The 24,838-nt window shown below is 38.8% G+C and overlaps 1 protein-coding gene across 2 annotated transcripts; it reads left to right on the top strand.

The window, feature by feature from the left end:
- The first annotated feature begins 15 nt into the window (after positions 1-15).
- Positions 16-24,838, top strand: LOC144244317 (cytochrome P450 2C41-like). Of its 2 annotated transcripts, none has more exons than XM_077779605.1 (9): positions 16-428; positions 2,122-2,284; positions 2,440-2,589; positions 6,666-6,826; positions 8,048-8,224; positions 10,560-10,701; positions 11,641-11,828; positions 22,171-22,312; positions 24,470-24,838. In XM_077779605.1, the coding sequence occupies exons 1-9, from the start codon at positions 261-263 to the stop codon at positions 24,649-24,651; spliced, it is 1,473 nt and encodes a 490-aa protein (XP_077635731.1). In that variant the 5' UTR covers positions 16-260; the 3' UTR covers positions 24,652-24,838. The 2 variants fall into 2 exon arrangements, with proteins under 2 accessions (XP_077635731.1, XP_077635736.1); XM_077779610.1 differs by lacking the exon at positions 16-428 and adding an exon at positions 774-789.

Below are 24,838 nucleotides of genomic sequence, written 5' to 3'. Positions count from 1 at the left end.
AAAAAAAAAAAAAAAAACATTACCTGGGCTCCAACCCAGACCTGTTAGAACAGAATCTCCAGGGCAGGGTATTAGAAGCCAAAGAAGAGTAAAGTACACAATACTTTTATCCTTATCAGTGTGCCAAAGTCCCTTTAAGAGAGAGATTAAAGTAAATCTAGCTGATTGGTTACTTTATATGCATCACATGTGGAATTAGCAGCGAGTGTACGGAAGCTTTAGACTTCAAGCTCACAGTTGTCTAAGAAGAGAACACTTCCATGGATCTACTTGTGGTTCTGGTGCTCTGTCTCTCTTGTTGGCTTCTCTTTTCTCTCTGGAAACAGAATCCTGGGAAGGGGAAGCTCCCGCCTGGCCCTCATCCTCTCCCTTTTATTGGAAATATCCTACAGGTAGATGTTAAGAACATCGGCAAATCTTTATGCAATGTAAGTATGCTTAATGCTCCTCCAGCAGTTTGCAAAGGGTATGTAGGTAAACAGCCACTTTTAAATAAAATATAGTTATCAAAATATATTAAATTATAGTTTAGTAAAATTAAAACAAGATATGTCTATAAAGGAATACTCTTTGTGGAGTATTGTCAAGAACAGTGGAATAAGGGGTGCCAGGTTGGGTCAGTCAGTAGAATGTGTGACTCTTGATCTCAGGGTCATGAGTTTAAGCCCCACACTGGGTGTAGACATCACTTTAAAAAACAAAGAATAGTGGAATAAAATAATGTTTCCTATGAAGAGAGAAATATTTAGGTCATTTNATGTTAAGAACATCGGCAAATCTTTATGCAATGTAAGTATGCTTAATGCTCCTCCAGCAGTTTGCAAAGGGTATGTAGGTAAACAGCCACTTTTAAATAAAATATAGTTATCAAAATATATTAAATTATAGTTTAGTAAAATTAAAACAAGATATGTCTATAAAGGAATACTCTTTGTGGAGTATTGTCAAGAACAGTGGAATAAGGGGTGCCAGGTTGGGTCAGTCAGTAGAATGTGTGACTCTTGATCTCAGGGTCATGAGTTTAAGCCCCACACTGGGTGTAGACATCACTTTAAAAAACAAAGAATAGTGGAATAAAATAATGTTTCCTATGAAGAGAGAAATATTTAGGTCATTTTGTGGTAGCATCAAAATAATCAAGTGGCAAAAGCCAGGAATGTTGCTGCCCTTCTTTGTTTCAGAGCCATTTGGTATGATTTCTGGCTGGAGGTAAATGGTAAGGGAGGTGGTTTGTGACTAAAGATTTCATTTGAGAAGTCATCTACTATATAAACTGTGTGCTTTGTTCAGAATAGTCCTGAAAATTGAACTCTGAAGAAGCAAATTGTACCTGATGTCAAGGAAGTAGTTTTGGGTTTAGGACTCGCATGAATAAATGAAAGTAAAAAGAAATCCTCAGGACCAGCTGGATGGTACATGTACAAAGCCGCTGTCTGTCCGCCATGAATGCTGCAGGAGAGAAGCAATTGTCCTTCCATCAGATGCTTCATGTCCTAACACTGTCTCTCTGATGCTTGCTCCCTTTTTGTATTAGTAATACCAGATCTCATAGTGGGGTGCACCTTAGCATCATCTGTGGTGATTTTTTTTTTTTAAATATAGATTTCTAGTATCCATCATGGCTACAAAGTCAGAATCTCCAGGGGATGAGCTTTATAGATGATCCTGAAACCATCACCTGGGTATTGGTCCCAAGGTGGACACTGGAGACTGGTAAATTGCTCAGGCATCAGAGGTCTGCTAAGCAAGATTGAACTTTGGGTGTTCTATTATTAGACATTGGAAATGTATAGGAAATTCTTTGAACTTCAGTCTCTTTATCTGTACAACAGGGTAAATAAATCTAGCACAAAGTGTTGATATGATGATTAGTTGTAATAATCTGAGTATGAATAGTCGGGGTCATTGCCTGTCACATCAGAGGCCCTCTCTCTGTGTCAGCTGTAATAATCTATTTATACATAAAATCTCAAAATAGGTGAAGCTACATTCAGAATAAAAACATCAGCAATATGATGATGATACCAGGTTTAATCATGCACACACAAAAGAATCATGCACAAAATATAGCCAAATTGTGACCTCTTTGGGTAATAAATATATTTTCCTTGCATTCCTCAGCTGTCAAAAACCTATGGCCCGGTTTTCACTCTGTATTTGGGCATGAAGCCTGCTGTTGTGCTGCATGGATATAAGGCAGTAAAGGAAGCCCTGATTGATCTAGGAGAACAGTTTTCTGCAAGAGGAAGTTTCCCATTAGCTGAAAGAGTTAATAACGGACATGGTAGGTGTGCTGGTATGCATGTTCAGCACCTGTTATGGGGGTAGGAAGGATGGAAAACAAGAATTTGAATGGGCAACTCAGCAGAACTTGGCCCATCCACAAGGCCTCCTCCTTGCCTAGGATATCTGTCCCAGTTTCTTTCTTTCCTCTGATAGGAGTCCTTTTCTCCAATGGGAAGACATGGAAGGAGATACGGCGCTTCTCCCTCATGACCCTGCGGGATTTGGGGATGGGGAAGAGTGGCCTTGAGAGCCGAGTTCAAGAGGAAGCCTACTACCTGGTAGAAGAGTTGAGAAAAACCAACGGTGGGTTATTCTATAACTCTGACCTTGGCAGGCTGTTCTCTTATCTACTAATGTCTTTGGAAACATTTCAGCCCTCTTGTAGAAGAGAAAGGTTGTGCAGCAGAGAACCAGGGAAGCTTTTGTGTATCTATGCTTGTTATGTGTGTCCTTTCATGACTGCATAGAGTGTGTATATAAAAGGTCATTTAATCCTATTCTGTCCCAAATTTGTTTATTTCTGAATCATTACATCATGAAGGCGGAAAGTTTGGGGACTCATTTTTTCAATATGTATTGTATTACATTCAATTCATAATGTAAATGTGGATTACCTATTTCAGAACATGCCACCAGGGAATACTTGTCAAGTGGACACGGTGGAAACGACCTCATCACCCCCTGATGGAGCACATGTAACAAATGACATGTGCTTTTACTTCATTGGTCTATATGTGTTTTGGTCAGCTGTCTGTGAGTTTCTTCTCACGCCCGTGTCTACGTTTCTGGCAGTAATAATACTTTTTCATGGTTGTAATTCCTCAGGCATCTTTAGTGCAACTCTTATCAGTTGTGATTTCCCTGTCAACAGCTATTTAAAAATTTTTTTAATTTAAATATCAATTAGTTAACATACAGTGTTATATTAGTTTCAAGTGTACAGTAGAGTGATTGAACACTTTCATACATCACCCAGTGCTTATCACAAATAGCCTCCTTAATCCCCATCATCTATTTAACACATCCCCCTCACTTCTATGCTGAAAATCACCAGTTTTTTCTCTGTAGTTAAGAGTCTGTTTCTTGGTTTGCCTTTCTCTCTCTCTCTTTTTTCCCCTTTGCTCATATGTTTTGTTTCTGAAATTCCACCTATTAATGAAATCATACAGTATTTGTCTTTCTCTGATTTGACTTATTTCGCTTAGCATAATACATTCAAGCTTCATCCATGTCATAGCAAATGGCAAGATGTCATTCTTTTTGATGGCTGAGTAATAATATTCCATTGGTTTTATGTGTGTGTGTGTGTGTGTGTGTGTGTATACACCACTTCTTTATCCATTCATCAGTGGACACTTAGGCTGTTTCCATAATTTGGCTATTTCATGTAATGCTGCTATAAGCATTGGGGTGCAAATATCCCTTTGAGTTAGTATTTTTGTATCCTTTGGGTAAATATCTAATAGTGGAATTGCTGGACCATTGGGTAGTTCTATTTTTTGAGGAACCTCCATACTGTTTTCCAGGATAGCTGTACTAGTGTAAACAATTAGTTTTAAATTATCAGTTAGAGTTATTTAATGTTGCTTGCTCCCTATTTATTGTAGTATTGTTTAATATATGTTAAGAAATATATGCTATAGCATAATCCTGAAAATAACACAAATACCAAGTTATAAAATGATTTAAATTTTAGCTATTAGTAACTCTTTACCCTGCCTTCCTTATTAGTTGGCTCTGTTTTCAACTTACCTCATATTACTCTCCCTCTTTATTACTCTATTAATCATGTTTATAATGTTCTCTATTTTGTAATGTGTTGACATCTTAGTGGCCTTGTGGAACCAGGGAACAGCCTCCCCTCCCAGGGGTAATGAATTGCTAGATATAGCAAACATTTTGTCTTTGAGCATATCTTTGATTTGTAAATCAATCTATCCTAGGCCCTTACCCCCACCTGCTTCCTTTACCAAATTCTCACACACCAAGCCAATACTCTCCCTGCTCTAAATCAACCCAGAGCCAGTTACTGAAGAACTAGGGAACACCCCTATACCCAGAGCCTTCTGCAGTTATTCAAACTATCTAATCCTAAATGTACTCAGCATACCTGCCCTGCCTTGCCCACTCCTTCCCATGAAAACCCCAGTAAAGGCTCTGGCCCATGCTTTCCCCCTATTCCTTTGCCTCCTGATCTACCTTGGTGCTTCCCTCTCGGGTGATTGCTCCTCCTCTTGGGAACTCCAAGTAATAAACTATCTTTTCAATTGCTATCTTCTCCTGGTCTATTGACCTCACCATCTAAATAATAACGGTGCCAAGTGCATTTTGAAATAATTGGATTTGGGGTTACAAATATTATGGTAACTATTTACTGCCCCCCCCACCCCACCCCCACCATGCCAGCTCTAGTGACCTGTGAAGTACTTGTCACAGTGAATCTGATTTTTAGTTCGGATTCCAAATTACCCTTCTTTTTAGTTCTCTCTTTCAAATGCAGTGAAAGATTAAAAACCAGATTTTAGCTCTGAAACACACACACACACACACACACACACACACAAGCACACGGAAATCTCAAGGCCTTCCTAAATTACTCCCTACCTTCTAAAATAAGTTTTTCCATAAACTTACTGTCCTTGCATGTTTCAACTGAGACGGAGTCTGGAATGGGGGCAGTTAACTAAACATGTTTCCTGTTTTTTAATTCCTCTCATTTCTCATTTTTTATTCTGGTTACCTTAATTACATTGATATTGTGAATTTGGGGGCCTTTTGCATATAAAGTTTATTGATCATTTGATTAAAGGAGTTTCATTTAAATATTTCCCACTAAAAAAATAAAACTTTTCCTCTGCTTTAATTTATCTGTAAAATGACAGAAGTGACTTATATGATAGTCCAATTAAAAAATTTATAATAATGTGGGCTTCTTAATATCCCTATATATAGCAGTATTCCAGAATTCCACAAGAGAGCAAGCTGTCCAAATTAATGTGGGGCCTGCTGGACACTATTGGTGATGATAGACACTATTTCCTAGGGAAGGAAATTATTATTCTTTTCTGTATTGCAACAAGGAAATAAAAGGACTCTATTTATTGCCTTTATTTTTTAAATTTTATAAGTAAGTTCCATGCCAAACATGAAGCTTGATCTCATGAGCCAGCCAGGCTTCCCAGGACTATCAAGTTAATCTTTTTTTCTTTTTCTTAAATATTTTTATTTATTTCTAGGAGAGAGAGAGAGAGACAGCGCGAGCAGGGGAGGGTCAGAGAGAGAGGGAGACACAGACTCGGAAACAGGCTCCAGGCTCTGAGCTGGCAGTCAGCACAGAGCCCGACACGGGGCTCGAACCCACGAACCGCGAGATCATGACCTAAGCGAAAGTCGGACGCTCGACCGACTAAGCCACCCAGGTGCCCCTCAAGTTAATCTTTTTTGTCTGCCTTATCTGTGACTTCCCTTTGAAATAAAGATTTCTTATTTTACTTTTATTTTAGATAGACAAATCTGTAGTATTATTTGTATTCATTTATGTTAGTTTTTCTTCTACCACAAGAATAGCTTTTGCTTTTTTATCTTTGTTCCATCAGATATCTGAATTTTTCCATAATCTTCTTTCCTTTCATCTTTTCCTCTGCTGATTTTACATGATTCACTTCAACTTCATTCTACATAAAAGGTTTCCAGGTCCTTAGCCATATTCTTCTTCCTACATGAGTGCTCATTGTCTACAAGCTTACCAGACAGGTGTGATTTTTCATTCATGACCTGAATTATTATGTGTTTTTTTTTTAATTTGGTTTTGTTATTATTATGTAGTCTCCACACCCAATGTGGAGGTTGAACACACAACCCCAAGATCAACATTTGCATGCTCCACCTATTAGGTATTTTCTTTTAAGTGGCTTCTTGGAGCATCTGCTGGGCTCAGTTGGTTAGGTTAAGTGTTCGTTTGGGTCTTGATCTCAGGGTCATGAGTTGAAGCCCTGCATTGACTAAAATGTGAAAGGAAGGAAGGAAGGAGGGAGGGAGGAAGTGGCCTCTTTAATTTTTTTCTTTTGTTCTCCAAAATAGTAGTCCCCTTGGGTTAAAATCAAGTAAACAAATGTAGTAATGTAAATAGAGTATTTGGAAAAACAATTATTAACCAAGCAAGGATGGAATGGGTTTCACTTTTAAGGGAAAAGTGACAAGTTGATTTTAAGCATACTGAAATTTTCACTGATAAGGGGATTGATAGGTAGTTATTGCTTTAGAGGTTCTAAAATTACCTTTATTTGTTATCAACAACAAAGACTTTTATATGTATATTTTAATGGTATTTAATAAATCTTTCCTATTCTTCTTTTTTTTTAATCTTTCCTATTCTTTAGCCTTACCGTGTGACCCCACTTTTGTCCTGGGCTGTGCTTCCTGCAATGTGGTCTGCTCTGTTATTTTCCAGAATCGTTTTGATTATACAGATCAGACCTTAATTGGCTTCCTGGAAAGATTTAATGAAAACTCCAAGATTTTGAGCTCCCCATGGATCCAGGTGAAGTCAAGATCCTCTCTTCCTTAGAAGCTACTTATACTGTTTTTTCCGACAAGTCCAAAATTCTGTATGAACCATGCTGTGAAGTGAATGAAAACTAGACATTTTGGATGTTATAATGTGGTAACTGTGGATTTCAGATTCTTCTCCCTCCCTGAGATTTGTTTTGTTTGTTTTGCTTGCTATGGGTTTGTGTTGGATTTTGTTTGTTTGTTTCTTTTGCTCTCTATAGGCTGTAGATGTTTATTTAGTGACTTTTCTGAACTCTTTTTGCTAAGTCTCTTCTTTGTCATGTGGGGTCTCTGAATTCTCAGTTCCTTTAGCTTGTATTAAGCTAACGTTTTGGTGGAAGTTTCATTGAATGTGAGGAGCTGAAAATAAGGGAGAAAGAGGAGGTGGGGGGGGGAAGGGAAGGGGAAAGGAGGGAGAGAGAGAGGGAACTGGAGGGAAAGAGGAAGGGAGGGAGGAAGGAAGGGAGGAAGGTAGGGAGAGAGGGAGGAAGGAACTCTTCCAGATTGGCTCTGTGCTGGGATACTCCTTCAATGCTTTCATCAGACTGTATTCAATTCTTTCTCAGCTTGCANACATCTTCTTGATCCATTCGTCTGTTGATGGACACTTAGGCTCTTTCCATGTTTTGGCTATTGTTGAGAGTACTGCTATGAACTCAAAATAAATAAACTTCTTAAAAAAAATTTCTCTTTCTCTCTCCCTCTGCGCTTTTGCCCTGCTCATACTCTCTCTCATTCTCTCTAAAAATCAAGAAATAGGCATGCCTGGGTGGCTCAGTCGGTTGAGCATCCAAACTTTTGATTACAGCGCAGATCATGATCTCATGATTGAGATTGAGCCCCACATTGGGCTCTGTGCTGATGGCACGAAGCCTGCTTAGGATTCTCTCTCTCCCTCTCTGTCTGAGCCCCCCCTTTCTCTCTCTCAAAATAAATAAACTTTAAAAAATAAATTTATTTTAAAAATTTAAATTAAAAAATTAGGGAATTGATATAATGATAACCTTTTAAGGTTGATGTATGCATATAGGAAATTATTATCTTCCATCATCTGGCCAGAGTTTTCTCCCTTAAATATCTCTGAGCATTAGACGATTACTTTATATGTACAATATAAAATGCTCCAACAGAAATAGAGACCATTTTTTCTTCATCTCATTTCTTTAATATTTTCAATTTAATAATTTAAAATTTTTTTTTAATCTTTAAGGTCTACAATTGTTTCCCTGCTTTCATCGATTATCTCCCAGGAAGTCATCGCAAAATATATAAAAATATTGCTTGTACAAAAAATTATATTTTGGAGAAAATGAAAGAACACCAAGAATCGTTGGACATTAACAATCCTCGGGACTTCATTGATTATTTCTTGATCAAAATAGAACAGGTAAAATGTTGGTGACAGATAATTTATTTGTTTGCCTGCATTTTGGGGGTTTACCAATTAGTTCTGTACTTACTGGGGATGTTTAAATGGTCAGGCAAGAAATGCTTGACAAACACTTTAGGTTCTTATGTATGCATGGATCTGGATTGAGCATCATGGAAGATCTAAGGTTGAATTGCTATATGACTGGAATACACGGAACCTGTTTGTTAGGTTTCTACCTGAAAAGAAAGAGAATGTACAATTTAGGGGAAATGAAAATACAGACAGATTTAAAATGACAAATACTGAGCCATAAAATCAAGGTGGATGTGATCATGTCACACAGCACGTAAGAGTGAGAAGGAAAGGTTTAACCTTGTTAGGCTTCCTGCTTATTCTGAAGGTTGATGTAGATCCTCAGATATTTGCAGTAAGGAATAGGGGAGGGAATTTCAGATTGGTAGAGTGGTATGATGAGAAGTTTAGAGGTGTGTATGGGCAAAGAGATTGCATGGATGGAAGAGAGAAGTCTTCACTGAGTGTAACTGAACATAAATTTGTAAAGATACAGAGTTGGACATTGGTGTCTGCCAGATAACAGTAAACCTGAGTGTTGACATGACAGGTTTTGATTTGAGCCACAACAAGGTGGAATGCATAAATTATTGGAGAAAATTAGCCTGGGAGTCCTATAGAATGATCTGTATGATAAGAATGGGACTCAAGGACCAACTGTGAGATTATTCATTTCTTTTGACTTTGGCTTGATGACAGTCTGGACCATGGAAATACAGAGGATCCTGAAATCAAATCAAGTTGTTCATTTGGTCACATCTCAGAGATCTATAGAGATTGGTTTAGTTGGAGGAGAGGATAAGTAGGGATTGTATGGGAAGTTTTAGTAATAAGAACAGGTATGATATTTGAGAAGTTTAACCAAGGAGTAAAAGATGTAGACAATAAATCTGAATCAGTGATAGGTAGGATCAAGTTGGAAATCATGTGACAACAATAATGCACATGCCATAAGGACACTTGTGTAGGTACAAAGTCCTCTTTGAACTGGGGAGAGACTGACTCCAGAATGCATTGTAAGGAGCTAATTCTAGAGAAGGAAATACCTTTCTTCATCTGAGGCCATCTTTATTTTATCCAGTCACCTTGTAACTCTGGAGAGAAACAGCAAACTAGCTAGTAAGCTAAAATAGTAAGAAGTCAAAGATGCGCATGAAGGTGACTGTCAAAGAATTGTCCATGGGTATCAACTGGACTGCTCAATTCATGTATTCTGGGTGCAATGAAGTGAAGAAGACAGAATGCTTTGAAGAAACTGGAAGAGGATGAAGCAAATTACTTCCACCCTCTTCTTTCTCTACTGATAGGGCAATTATTATTATCTCTCTGGTGATCATCTGATTTGAGAATCTGATTATAAAGTATGGACATCTTCCCAGTAGAATGGACCTACATATAAAAATTTTTTGCACATATTTTGAGGAATTTCCTTAATAGTAGTAAGCCTCTTCACTGATCCTGGGCTAATAATGCCTCTGACATCTCTCGTATTTCAATTAATAGTAAGTCTCCATTGCCCCTGAACCCTCCCAGCTTCTGGCATCACTCCTCTACTTTCTGTCTTTATAGGTTTGCTATTCTGGATGTTTCATATTAAGGGACTTCTATAGTATATGGTCTTTTGTTCTAGCTTCTTTCACTTAACACAATGTTTTCAAGTTTCATTGATGTAGCTTATTATCAGTACTTCATCCCTTTGGTTGAATGCTGTTCCGTAGCAGATATGCCATATTTTATATATCTACTCATTGGTTGGTGGACATTGTGGTTGTTTCTGTTTTCTGACTATTATGAATAAGCCTCTGTGGACATTTATGTTCAGGTTTTTGTGTATACCTATGTTCTAATTTCTCTTGGGTATATACCTGCTGGTAGAATTGCTGAGCCATATGATAACTTTGTATTTAACCTTAGAAGGAAGTGTGGTGTATCAAAGACCTAAGTGTAAGAACTAAAAATGTAAAACTCTTACAAGAAAACTTAGGCAAACTTACAGGAAAAATTGGCTTAAATTGATAATCCATTTGTATGTAAGCACTGATTCTTTAAATTCACTTCAACAGAAGGAAATGCTAAAAAATAAAGTGTCCTACTCTTTTTCCTGGCCTTAGGGTAATTTTGGGCTGAAAACGTAGAACTGTGTGAAGTTGATGTTAACAGTGGGTTTAGCAAATACATCTACTGAGTGGGTTAAGTCTGTCTTAATGGAGTTGATTACATGTTAGGCATGTCACAGGTCACTTGGGGATTCTGAGAACCTCATTNGAATAATTCCTAGGAAAACCGCAAACAGCAGTTGGAATTCACTTGTGAAAACTTGGTAGCCACTGCAAGCGATTTGTTTGGAGCTGGGATAGAGACAACAAGCACCACCCTAAGATTTGCTCTTGTGCTCCTGCTGAAATATCCAGAAGTCACAGGTACAGCGAGCATGGCGGGCAGGGTCAATTTCAGAAATAATGTTGGGAAGAGAGTCTTAGGTCTTCCCCATCTTGTTTCTCTTAGAGAAGCTTCATTACTGAAATTCCTGTGCCATCAGCTCTAATTTGTCCAAAAATAAAAGAGGGAGATAAGTGAGGCAAATTCATACCATAGTGGAAGATGACTGAGAAGTGAAGACCCTGTGAGTAATAATAGCAAAGGCAGAAAGCTATGGATTTCATCAATAAAAAGAACTTATAGATTAAAAAAAAAGTCTAGATTTTAGGGGAAAGGATTTGTAGCCAGCACGGCCAGCATAAATTGAATATCAGTTGTCTTAAGAGGCTACTTTGAATGGTAGGTATGTTCTTGGAGAAATCTTTTTTGGCATCACTGGGTGATTCAGTCAGTTGCGCATCTGGCTCTTGGTTTCAACTCAGATCATGGTTCCAGGGTCATGGGATTGGGCTTCGCACTGGGCTCCGTGCTGACTGTGGAGCCTGCTTAAAGTTCTCTCTTTCTGTCCCTGTCTGTGCCACTCTCCTCTGCTTGCGCTCTCTCTCTAAAAAATAAAAAATAAAGAGAGAGAGAGAGGAAGGGAGGAGGGAGGGAGGAAGGGAGGAAGGAAGGAGACAGAGAAAGAAATCTTTCCTTATTCTGAATATGCAGTATTCTTTGTTTTAATTTACATCCAAGTTAGTTAGCATATGGTACAACAATGATTTCAGGAGTAGAGTCCTTAATGCCCCTTACCCATTTAGCCCATCCCCCCTCCCACTACCCCTCCAGTAACCCTGTTTGTTCTCTATATTTAAGAGTCTCTTGTGGTTTGTCCCCCTCCCTTAGAACACCTTCAGAATGTGCATAGAACCTGAATTGGCCTGCAAATGTGTGTGTACTTTTCACTTTTTTCATCAGTCTTATTTGTGTTTTTTCAGCTAAAGTCCAGGAAGAGATTGACTGTGTAATTGGCCGACACCGGAGCCCCTGCATGCGGGACAGGAGCCGCATGCCCTACATGAATGCAGTGTTGCATGAGATCCAGAGGTACATTGACCTTATCCCGGTCAACCTGCCTCGTGCAGTGACGCATGACGTTAAATTCAGAAACTATGTCATCCCCAAGGTAAGAGTTATTTCTTCTAAACTGACTTTAGTGCTCTTAAAGTTCCCCTATTCCCAGTATTGGTCCAGTCCTTCACCAATACAAGATGGGAAAGGTGCAAAACTCATGTATGTGGCAGCTTGATGGGTTTTGTGTTGTTTTCAATTTAAGGCTACAGACTTTTTTTTTAAGTTTATTTTTAAGTTTTTTTTTTTAATGTTTATTTATCATTCAGAGACAGAGACAGAGCATGAGCATGGGAGGGCCAAAGAGGGGGAGACACAGAATTTGAAGCAGGCTCCAGGCTCTGAGCTGTCAGCGGGGCTCAAACCCACAAACTTTGAGATCATGACCTGAGCCAAAGTTGGACGCTTAATTAACTGAGTCACCCAGGTGCCCCTATTTGTTTATTTTAAGAGAGAGACAGCATGAGTGGGGGAGGGGCAGAGAGGAGCGAGAATCCCAAGCAGGTTCCACGTTGCCAGTACAGAACTCTATGCAGGGTTCGAATTCATGAACCATGAGATTGTGACCTTATGAACCATGAGATCATGACCTGAGCTGAAATCGAGTCGGATGCTTAACCTACTAAGTAGCACCCAGGTACCCCATTGAGGCTATGGACTTTTATGACAGGTTTTGATATTTGGCTGTGTAAGTCTTCCAAATTTGTTCTGCTTCTTTAAAATTGTTTTGGCTACTCTTAGCCATTTACATCTCCAAATAAATTTGAGTATCAGTTTATCAGTTATCCAAAGCATTTGGCTGTGATTTTTATCAGGGTCATAATAAAATAATTTAGAAAGAATTGACATGTGTGCATCTTGAATCTTTCAATTCATGGATATGGTATATTCTCCCAATTTATTTGGTCCTTTTTTCTTTAACTTTTTCAATATTGTTTTCAGTATTCAATATTATTCAATATTGTTTGCAGTGGCATGTATATCTATTAGGTTTTACCTAGATAAGTGGTATTTTTGATGTTATTATAGATTGTATAATTTTTACCTTTGCCTTTTTTACCTTTTTGTGATATGGAAATATAATTGATTTTATTGTTTTGATGACCTTACATCTAGCAACCTTTCCAAATTCACTCATCATTGCTAATAATTTGTGGATTTATTTGTAATTTCTATAAACACAATTCTTCAATCTGGTTTAATATATTTTTAAATATTTATTTATTTATTTATTTCTAATGCTTATTCTTTTTTTAAATATGAATGTTTTTAATGTTTTATTTATTTCTGAGAGACAGAGACAGTGTGAGCAGGAGAGTGTCAGACAGAGAGGGAGACACAGAATCTGAAGCAGGCTCCAGGCTCTGAGTTAGCTGTCAGGACAGAGCCCAACACAGGGCTGGAACTCACAAGGTGTGAGATCATGACCTGAGCCGAAGTCAGATGCTCAAGTGACTGATCTACCCAGGTGCCCCACGTTTATTCATTTTTGAGAGAGATAGAGCATGAGCAGGGGAGGGGCAGAGAAAGAGGGAGACACAGGATCTGAAGCAGGCTCCCGGCTTGAGCTGTCAGCATATAGCCCAATGTGGGGCTTGAACCCTCAGACTGTGAGATCATGACCTGAGCTGAAGTGGGATGCTGAACCAACTGAGTCACCCAGGCACCCCAATGTTTGTTTATTTTTGAGAGAGAGAAAGCAGGGGAGGGACAGAGAAAGACAGAGACACAAAATCTGAAGCAGGCTTCTATCTCTGAACTGTCAGCACAGAGCCTGAAGTGGGGCTCAAACTCACAAGTAGTGAGATCATGACCTGTGCCAAAGTCAGATGCTTAACCAAATGAGCCACATGGGCACCTCAATATTTGTTTTATTAATTAATACTTGAACTTTAAATTTTATATGCTTACAATTAGCTTTAATTTAAAAATAAATAACCATGGATCACTCAAGGCTACTGTGTTGGACAGAACTGATCTGTTTGTTTTTCTTAATATAATACTTAAAACTTTATCCTAAAACCTTAATTCTGCAATACTATAAAACTCAGAAAATTAAAAATATAAGTGCAATTTCTTTCAGTGGCCAAAATCTTGAACTGAAGTGAATCTGTCTATATTCCTTATTGATGCACTTTGTGTGAATACTCATGTTTTGCTAAAGAAGTATCAGTGTGTTTGATTATATGATACCATATTATTGGAAGTATTTTAAAATTTATGGCACATACATCATGATATCTTTCTAAAATCTTCAAACAGTTCTGAATTTGAAAACACATTAGGCCTCAGGAGGTTCAGATGAATGATTGTGTATTTATACTTTCAAGAAAACAAGTGTTTATATTTTATTGGCTGATGTAGAAAAATGAGAAGATGCTAAAATAGTCATGCTATATATAACTTTGAAATGGTTGATAAAAACAACTTTGGAGGGGTGGCACATGGCTGGCTCAATTGGTAGAGCGTGTGACTCTTGATCATGGGAATGTGAGTTCAAGCCCCACACTGGGTGTAGAGACCACTAAAAATAATACATAAAAAAAAAAAAAAAAAACTTTGAGGTGCCTGGGTGGTTCAGTCAGTTGAGTATCTGACTATTGATTTCAGCTCAGGTCATGATCCCAGGTCTTGGGATTGAGCCCCATGTCCTGCTCCACACTGAGTATGGAGCCTGCTTAGGAGTATCTCTTTCTCTCCCTCTCTCCTTCTTTCCCTTTCCCTCTCTCTTCCTCTTCCTTTCTCTCCCTCTCCCTCTCTTTGCCCCTCTCATCCACTAGCACACACACACCCATGCTTTCTCTCTCTCTTTAAAACAATAATAAAAAGATATGACTTACATATTAAGCAAACAAAAAACATTTGCAGGAGGGATGACTTCCTCTGAGTTGCAGATAACCATTTGCGCTTCATCTGGTTTTCAGGTTATTTCCAAACCAGGGAAATGTCTGGTCAGAATCACAGTTGCATGCTTAGAGCAGAAGGGTGAAAGAAGTGACACTTTTGCAGAGAGGGCTATTTCTCTTCTGGGTTTTCTAAATGAATCAGGTACTTCCTTCTGCCAAATGTGTCCTAAAAATGGAAAACTCAAGTAGGTATTTGAATTGCAAGACAGCAGGAGATAAGTTCAGGAGAACCTCCGTAGAAACTCTGGCTCGGCTACCCTTTACTATAATCTTGAATACATTTCTTAATCCTTGGTTTTCTCATTTGTAAACTGTTTATAGCACTGACCTTCTTTACCCCCACTAGAATATTGCAAGAATCCAACCAGGTAACATATATAAAATTCAAGCTAAAACTATGAGATACCATTTTCACTTTGACTGATGAAGTCAAAGGCTGAGAAAATGTTGTATTAGTGAAGATGTGTGTAAGTGAGCACTTTCAATTGCCACTGGCAAGAGTATAGATAAGTACATCTTTTTTGGAGGACATTTTGGCAATATCTATCAGAAATAAAATATAGAATCTTCTAATACAAGAATGATAATTCTTGGCATCTACTACAAGTGCTAATGGAGGAATGTGTAAAAAAAATATGTCCTTGCATCATTGTTTATAATAAAAAATACTCTTTTTGTTTTTGAGAGAGAGAGAAAGACCAGGGGAGGGGGGAGAGAGAGAGAGAGAGAGAGAGAGAGAGTCAGTCCTAAGAGGCTCCATACTCAGCACAGAGCCCATCATGGGGTTGATCCCACAACCCTGGATCATGACCCAAGCCGAAATCTAGAGTCATATGCTTAGCCAACTGAGCTACACAGGTGCCCCTAAAAATATTCTTAACGATCTAAATGTTCATCAGTAGTGTATTGATACATTCATATTTTATAGCATGAATAAGGCAGCTGCATATATGTCGATATGGGCCAGTACCAAATTATTTTATTAAATAAAAAATAAGATGTTTTTGTTTCTTTTTATGAAACAAGTACTATAGCATGACAATGACATCGTTGCCTCTAAGGCTAAATGCACTTTCAAATTATATCTTGTTTAGAACGCTAAGCAATGCATCTACAGAAGTACTGCATCTTGTAATGATTTTCATCAATGAATCTAGAATTTCTAATAAAATTCCTCCTGTGTCTCTCAAATTCAAGTAAAATTTAAAAAATCAAGATGAAGTGAATGCTTGTCATTTGATAAAAAACAATAAAGTTATAGGTGGAATAAACATGTAGATTTATTCGTCTGATATATATATTCTCTATGGAAGAGCATATTCCCTGAAAGGACTTATTACTAGTTGTGAATAGTTGTTTTTGGAAAGTATTTAGCTGGGAGGGAGACCTACTTTTCACCATAAGTGCTTTTTGTGACTTAGTGCATTCCTCTATTTTTAACGTGAGGTAGAAGTTATACAAAAGAAAATTCACATTTTTAAGGGTGAAGTCTAATGAGTTCTGACCAAATGTGAAGTCAAGTAACTACCATCACAACTAAGATGTAAAGCATTTCTATCTCAAGAAATTTCCTTCATTCTCCTTTTACAATCAATCCACTTCCCCCAGTTCCAACCCTTGGCAACGACTGATCTGTTTTGCCTTTTCAAGTATGCAATATAATAGAATGCAACATAAATAGATTAGCTTGTAATCAATATAAATAAGCCTTTATCCTTTTTATGTAACAGAATGTGTTTGAGATTTATCTTTGTTATCAAATGTGTCATTAGTTCTTTTTTTGATGAGTGATTTTCTACCCTACAGACTACCACAGATTATTTATCCATTCACTACTTGATGGATATTTGGGTTGTCTCCAATTTGAGACTATTTGAATAAAAGTGTTATGAACATTTGTATTCAGGTTTTCTTTTTATAATAGACTCTTTTTTTAAAACATTTATTTATTTTTAAGAGAGAGTGACAGATCATGAGCAGGGGAGGGGCAGAGAGAGAGGGAGACACAGAATCAGAAGCAGGCTCCAGGCTCTGAGCTGTCAGCACAGAGCCCAATGCGGGGCTCGAACCTATGAACCATGAGATCATGAGCTGAGCCGAAGTCAGACGCTGAACCAACTGAGCCGCCCAGGTGCCCCTGTATACAGGTTTTTATGTAGACATAAATTTTTATTTCTTTTGTGTGAATGCGGAGTGGGGCTTTTGCCTAACTGTTTATAAAAACCCATCAAATGTTTTCTAAATGTGACTGTGATATTTTACATTCCCACTAGCAATGTAGGAGAGTTCCAGTCGTTCCAGGTTCCTTCCACCACTTGCCATTGCTGGGGTGTTTTGTTTTATTTTTTAATGTTTATTTATTTATTTTGAGAGAGAGAGGGAGAACACGAGCAGGGGAGGGGCAGAGGAGAGAGGTAGAGAAAGAATCCCAAGCAGACTCCATGCTGTCAGTGCAGAGCCTGAGGCGAGGCTTGAACTCAAGACCGTGAGATCATGACCTGAGCTAAAATCAAGAGTTGGGTGCTTAACCTACTGAGCCACCCAGGTGCCACTTTGTTGGTGGTTTTAAATTTTAGTACTATAAGTGGTTGTGAAGTGACATCACATTTTGTTTTATTTCTGTTTTCTGGATGGATAATGATGTTTGGCTTCTCTTCAAGTATTGATTGACTATTCATATATATTCTTTGGTACAGTGCTCAAATTATATTCCTATTTTGTATTGGGTTGTTTTTCTTATTTAATAACTGCAATCCTTTATATGTTTTATACACAAGTCCTTATTATATGTAAAAGTTGCTAATATTCAATCTCAATCTGTGAAGGTTTTTTTGTTTTGTTTTTGTTTTGTTTTGTATTTAGTTTCTAAAGAATGTCTTTCAAAGAGCAGAAGTTTTGAATTTTGATGGAGTCCAGTTTATCAGTTATTTCTCTTTTGACTTGTGCTTCTGTGTCCTATCTGGAAATTTTTTTGCCAACACAAGTTCCCAAATATTTGCTCTTTTCTTCAACAAGTTTTATGCAATTAGATTTGTAATTAAGTAATGATCCATTTAAAGCTCATTTTCACTTATAGTGTGAAGTAGTAATTATACTTCATTCCTTTTGTTAAGGGACACCCGCTTGTCCCAGCACCATTATTGAATATATACTTGCTTTTTAAATCTTAAAGTAACACTGTTACATATTACTTGTCTTAATATGTACAAGGCAATAATTTTGAAAACAAAATTATTAGACCTTAACTATGATAAACGTAGAGGATGGAATTTTCTTCCAATTTTGAATTTAAAAATTAAAAAATCTAGCATTTAAACACACACACACAATTACTGTATAAAGTTTTACATATATATAAATAATACATATGAAAATGTGTATACATCTGTATTTTAAGTACATATCTGGGGCACCTGGGTGGCTCAGTCGGTTAAGAATCCGGCTTCAGCCCAGGTCATGATCTCATGGTTCATGGGTTCAAGCCCCGCATCAGGCTCTGTGCTGACAGCAAGCTCAGAGCCTGGAGCCTCTTTCAGATTCTGTGTCTCCCTCTCTCTCTCTCCCTGCCCTGTTCACACTGTCTTTCTCTCTCAGAAATAAATGAAAACATAAAAAAATATTTAAGTACATATCTTTCTGTATACATTGATCTATAACACTTAACACCTAAATAATTCAGTATGTGTCTTGTATGAACAAGAGCATCCTGCATAGTAATAATAGTATTCACATGCAAGAAATTATCATATATACAATAACTTTATCTAAAATATACCTATAATTACATTTTTTCAGTCATCCTAAAATGTAGGATAACTGATTAATGTAAATTTTTTTTTCGTGTTTGTTTATTTTTGAGAGAGAGTGAGAATGCCAGTGTGGGAGGGGCAGAGAGAGAGGGAGACAGAGGATCTGAATGGGCATGCTGACAGCAGAGAGACCAATCAGGGGCTTGAACTCACAGTGAGATCATGCCCTGAGCCAAAATCATTGCTTAACCAACTGAGCCACCCAGGCACCCCCTGCTAAAATATCTTTTATAGCTTTTTTTGAGGGGATATCTAGTATCTAATCAAAGAATAAATGTATAATTTGATTATCTGTCCCTTTATACCTCTTTTATAAAGAACAGCTCCTTTATTTAAATTTGTTCACTTCAAAACACTAACAGTTTTGAAGAGTCCAGGATAGTTGTCATGTAAAATATTCCTCAGTCTGGTTTTGTATGATATTTGTTTTTGTTTTTGATGGTTTTTTTGAGAGAGAGAATCTTTAGCAGGCTCCATGCTCAGCACAGAGACTGATGTGGTGCTCAATCCCATGACCCTGGGATCATGACCCTGGGATCATGACCTGAGCTGAAACCAAGAGTCAGATGCTCAACTGAACCACCTGGGTGCCCAGTGTGATTTTTTTTATTAAAGATAAGATTCCAGTTCTGTGTTTTGTGGAAAAACATTACATACATGATGTTGTATATGTCCCAGTGTATCACATTTTGGCTGGATACATGTAATACCAATTTATATCATTATTGATGATGCTAAGGTAATCACTTGTTAGGAGGTATCTGCCATAGGATGCCTGGGTGGCTCAATAGGTTATGTGTCCGACTTTGGCTCAGGTCATGTGCTGACAGCTCACAGCCTGGAGCCTGCTTCAGATTCTGTCTCATTCTCTCCCTGACCCTCNGACCTAAGCGAAAGTTGGACGCTTAACCGACTCAGCCACCCAGGCGCCCCTATAAATAAACATTTTAATAAAAAAGAGATATCTGCCATAAATCTCCATTGCTGAAATTCTGTTTTTCTTAGGTAATTAATAAAACATCTGTGGCCTAGATTATGAGACCTTATAAATATCCTGTTTCCCAAATCATCGATCCAACAGTTTTAGCACTAATTGATGATCTTTACCTGAATTGTTGAAAAATGATAATTTTTTCAATGTGTGTGTGTTTAGCTAGGATTCATCTATAACAAAGAATTCCCCTACAGTTTTAAATTAGAGACAAATTGCATTCCAAAGATAAATTCTCAGTACTTGTTAGTGTATTTGTTAATATACTCTAAGAAGTCATTTTTCCTTTTGGGAACATTTTCTTTTTTTGTGTGGTAAAATATACAGAATGTAAAAGTTACCATTTTAGCTATTTTAAAGTGCACAGTTCAGGGAAACAGTACATTCACAGAGTTGTACAGCCACAGATACAGTCTAGTTTCAGAACATTGTCATCTCTCCAAAAGGAGATACCGTACCCATCAAGCAGTCATTCCCTCCCCACCTCCAGCCCCTGACACCCACTAATCTGTTTCTATCTATGTACATTTGCCAGAGTCATTTGTTGGAAGTAATTTCTGTGCTCTATATGGGGCTCAAACTTACAACCCCAAGATCAAGAGTCACATGCTCTACCAACTGGGCCAGCCAGGCACCCTGCCAGAGTCATTTTAAATCAGATCAGACCTCTATTTTAAAAAGCCCTATGAGGGGGCCTGGGTGGCTCAGTTGGTTAAAAGCGTCTGACTTTGGCTTAGGTCATGATCTCATAGCTCATGGGTTCGAGCCTTGTATCAGGCTCTGTGCTGACAGCTCAGAGCCTGGACCCTGCTTCAGATCTGTGTCTCCCTCTCTCTCTACCCCTCTCCAACTCATTCTCTCTTTTGTCTCTCTCTCTCTCAAAAATAAGTAAACATTAAAAAAATAATTTAAAGAGCCCCATGAAAAGATTCTAAATAGTCGTGACTTTTCAAGAGCCAGCAGAGGCTTCCATTGTATTCTATTTAATTTTTTAAATTTTATTTTATTTTTAAGTTTAAATCCATGTTAGTTAACATAGTGTAGGGGCACCTGGGTGGCTTTGTCAGTTAAGTGTCGACTTCGGCTCAGGTCATGAACTCACAGTTTGTGAGTTTGAACCCCATGTCAGGTTCTGTGCTGACAGCTCAGAGTCTGGAGCCTGCTTCAGGTTCTGTGTCTCCCTCTCTCTCTGCCCCTCTCCCGTGTGCACTCTCTCTCAGGAATAAATAAACATTTTAGGGGCGCCTGGATGGCTTAGTTGGTTGGGAGTCCAACTTCGGCTCAGGTCATGATCTCGTGGTTCATGTGTTCAGGCCCCANATGTTTTAGCTAGTGTTGAGAGTGCTGCTATGAACATTGGGGTCCAGTAATTCATTTTTGCTTTGGTTTCCCTTGCCTCCAGAGACNCCTGATGCAGAGCTTGAAATCATGGACCATGAGATCATGACCTGAACCGAAGTCAGACGCTTAACTGACTGAGCCGTCCGTCGCCCCAATTACATATTTGTAATATAGCTTCAAGTCCAGAATTGTGATACCTCCAGCTTTGGTTTTCTTTTTCAACATTACTTTGGCTATTTGGGGTCTTTTCTGGTGTTATACAAATTTTAGAATTGTTTGTTCTAGCTCTGTTAAAAATTATGGTGTTATTTACATAGGGATTACATTGAATGTGTAGATTGCCTTGAGCAGTATAGACATTTTCACAATATGTTTTTCCAGTCAATGAGCATGGGATGTTTTTCCATTTCTTTGTGTCTTCTTCAATTTTTCTCATATGTGTCCTATAGTTTTCAGCATACAGATATTTTACCTCTTTGGTTAGGTTTATTCCTAGGTATATTATAGCTTTTGATCCAATAGTAAATGGGATCAATTTCTTGATTTCTTTTTCTGCTGCTTCATTATTGGTGTATAGAAATGCCACAGATATCTGTACATTAATTTTATATCCTGCATCTTTGCTGAATTTATGTATCACTTCTAGTAGTTCTTTGGTGGTCTTTTGGAGTTTCCACATAGAGTATCATGTCATCTGAAAAGAGTGAAATTTGACTTCTTCCTTGCCAATTTGGATGCCAGAAGCTCCCATTTTAAACCATAGGCCATGTGAGATGCATGAAAACCAAAGTGATGAAATAAAGCAGAGGGTGGGGCCTACACCATTGCCCAAAGATAGTGATCGGGGGGCCCCTGAGTGGCTCAGTCGGTTAAGCATCCAGCTTAGGCTCAGGTCATGATCTTGCAGTTCATGGGTTCGAGCCCTGCGTCAGGCTCTGTGCTGACAGCCGGCTCAGAGCTTGGAGCCTGTTTTAGGTTCTGTTTCTCCTTCTCTCTCTGACCCTCACCTCACGCTGTCTGTCTCTCTCTCTCTCTCTCAGAAATAAATAAAAACATTTTTAAAAAAACAAAGATAGTGATCGGTAGAGGGGATTTAGAGGTCTGGCACCCAAGTAACCAAGCACTCAGCGTTTCAAATCCTATTGGAGCCCACTTTAGCCACCTTACTAGCACTGGTCTTAATCTCATCCCTGTTTATTACTGGTGTGTCTGGCTAGAAATGCCACTGCCCTTCTTTAGACCTGGGATTCCTTATGCGTGGATCAAAAGATTGAACTAAGTGATGTGCAACATTGCTTCCACCTCCACAACTTCTTTATAATGAAATTTATTGTCATCTGTTCATTCCAGGGCACAACCATATTAATATCACTGACTTCTGTGCTACATGATGACAAAGAATTCCCCAACCCAGAGAAATTTGACCCTTCCCATTTCCTGGATGATAGTGGCAACTTTAAGAAGAGTGACTACTTCATGCCTTTCTCAGCAGGTAATAAACATTAATTTTCTTAGATATCACCCAAAAATATCTTGGGTGATCTGTTGAAACTATATGGTGCCTAGCTGGGGTGGGTAGAATTGTTCTCTGTCCATGACCAGAAATCACCCAAGAATATCTTCTGATGATCCGTTGAAACTTACATTGTGCCTAGCTGGGGTGGGTAGAATTGTTCTTTGTCCATGACCAGAAGCATCACTCCAGTGCCCATGCACTTGCCCCACTTACTCTACACCCCCATTATTGGAACTTTGGCTTGGTGACCCAGTTCTTCCAAAGTGAATAGGTTCATTGAATTCTGCCTCTAGAGAGATCACACAGCTACGGAGAGCTCCTCTTAGCAGGTGAAACTCATTTAGACTTTACTCAACCACCAAGAAAAAGGAATATAACTCCTCAACTTTGAGTTAAGTATCTTCTATGTGATATCTCCCACCCCCCAGAGTGGGCTCTGGAGTTCTAAGTATCCACAAGAACTGAATGGGCACCAAAAGGGCTCACACCTAACTTAGTTAGGGAAACAGATTAGTAAATAGATTATTGTAATCCAGCAAGGCTACTGTTGTGGAAGAGGAAAGCACAGCTGCTCAGGAGGCCAGAGGAGGAAGCCACCTGCTTCCTGATCACTTTACGAGGCATAAAATGGAATAAGCATCATTCTAATAGGAAGGGAATTTGAGCTGCCTCACAGGGGCAGCGAGCAAGGGAAAGAAGAGAAGGCAGGGCATTTTTAGAGAGTGGACTATAGGAGCAGAACGTTTCAATAGACAAGGCAGTCAGAACCTGCTAAGTAACTGCAGCATTAAGTAAACCTTGAATACATGGCAGAATACCCTGCAGGATTCAAAAGCACCTGATCTTCATGTGCTCAAGATCAGAGATCTTGGATCATGGGTGTCCATGTCTACAGTGTGTGTCCTGAATCTCTGGCCACAGAGTCACCTTTCTTTATCTGATGGCTTTTGATGCCTGCTTTGGGTCTTGTGCCATACATACCAGGATGTCAAAGACTGACCTTTCCCTATAAGGAACACACATTTTAACATGGTAGGAGAAATAAACAGAGAATCACGATTCAAGGTGATGATCCCTTCTTTAATTGAAGAGTAAGTAAGATTCTGAGGAAAGCCAGAGAGAGCAAGACTGTAGCTCCCAGGGTGATCATAAAGATTATAAAGAGGAAATGACATGTGACATAGGTCCTGGAAGAAGTATGAGAGAAGTGCACCTTAACCAAAGGCAACAGAACAGCAGGAAGTACAGCTGGAAACTTCTCGGTATGTTGGAGATCAATGAAGAGTCAGTATGGCTAGAGCCAAGAGTGGAAGGATGGGAGGAGGGATACGACTCATCAGACTGGGAACAGAATGTGGAAGGCCAGTTCAACCCATTTGACCTCATCTCATCAGGGAGAGTCATTTAATATGATCAAGGAGTCATTTACTATTTTAAATTGAGAAAGTGGCACATTTATTTTTTTATTTTTTATTTTTATTAAAAAAATATTTATCTTGAGAAAGAGAGTGTGCAAACACATGTGTGTGAATTAGGAAGGGGCAGAGAGACAGGGGAGAGAGAGTCCCAAGCAGACTCCATGCTGTCAGGTGGGATCCTGATGCGGAGCTCGATCCCACAAACTGAGATCGTGACCTGAGCTGAAATCAAGAGTCATTTGCATAACCAACTGAGCTACCCAGTGCCCCAAGAGAGGACACATTTAGACATGTGCTTTTGAAATCACATGAAGAAAAAACTTTGTCTAAATTTTGCACTAGAGGTAGAAAGGGAGACACAGGTTTATGAGCTCCCTTTTCTCAGTCCTCCTCCCTCCGATGCACTTGGACAAGTGGGTGTGTTTCTGCAAAGATGTATGGAAACTGGAAATGTGAAAAGTGTAGTTATAATGTGGGAATACATAATGAGGTGCTTGATGTAGGCCTAATGCTCAAGGTATTTGTTGCATGAAAGGTTCCCATTAAAATACTAGATGAATAGTAGGCATTTCCATCCTTCCATCTGTCTGTCCCTCTACCCTTCCAGCCAGCTCTCCATCGGTTCAGCCATTCATCAGATACTTCTTGTGACATACTTGTGACAGTTCAAAACATAATGTTCAAGGAACAAATCCCTTGTGTTTGTTATTTTCAGGAAAACGGAGTTGTATGGGAGAAAGCCTGGCCCGTATGGAGCTGTTTTTATTCCTGACCTCCATTTTACAGAATTTTACCCTGAAACCTCTGGTCGACCTAAAAGACCTTGACACCACCCCAGTCGCCAGTGGGTTTGGACGTATCCCACCTCCCTACCAGCTTTGCTTTATTCCTTTGTGAGGAAGGGCAGACCATCCGGCTGCTGCTGTGCTGTTGTAACTCCTCGTCCTCTTGGGTGTCACCCGCCTCCTTCTCACTATTTGGGGTGCTTTCTCTGACCTCTCACCTCATATTTCCCCGTTGCCTCCACACCCACTGAACATCCAGCCTCCATTAAAGGAGAGTTTCCAGAATTTCATTGCACAAA

This window comes from Crocuta crocuta, unplaced genomic scaffold (assembly GCF_008692635.1).
Source record: "Crocuta crocuta isolate KB4526 unplaced genomic scaffold, BGI_CrCroc_1.0 scaffold170, whole genome shotgun sequence".
Taxonomy (NCBI): Eukaryota; Metazoa; Chordata; class Mammalia; order Carnivora; family Hyaenidae; genus Crocuta; species Crocuta crocuta.
The sequence above is the reverse complement of the archived record's forward strand: the minus strand, read 5'-3'. Positions and strand labels throughout refer to the sequence as shown.

What these genes read in the sequence shown, in the direction of transcription:
- LOC144244317 (XM_077779605.1), top strand. Translation starts at nt 261, where the DNA reads ATGGATCTACTTGTGGTTCTGGTGCTCTGTCTCTCTTGTTGGCTTCTC. An exon ending in TGAGCTCCCCATGGATCCAG is followed by an intron (nt 6,827 to 8,047) that starts GTGAAGTCAAGA and finishes TTAATCTTTAAG; the next exon opens with GTCTACAATTGTTTCCCTGC. An exon ending in CTTCATGCCTTTCTCAGCAG is followed by an intron (nt 22,313 to 24,469) that starts GTAATAAACATT and finishes TGTTATTTTCAG; the next exon opens with GAAAACGGAGTTGTATGGGA.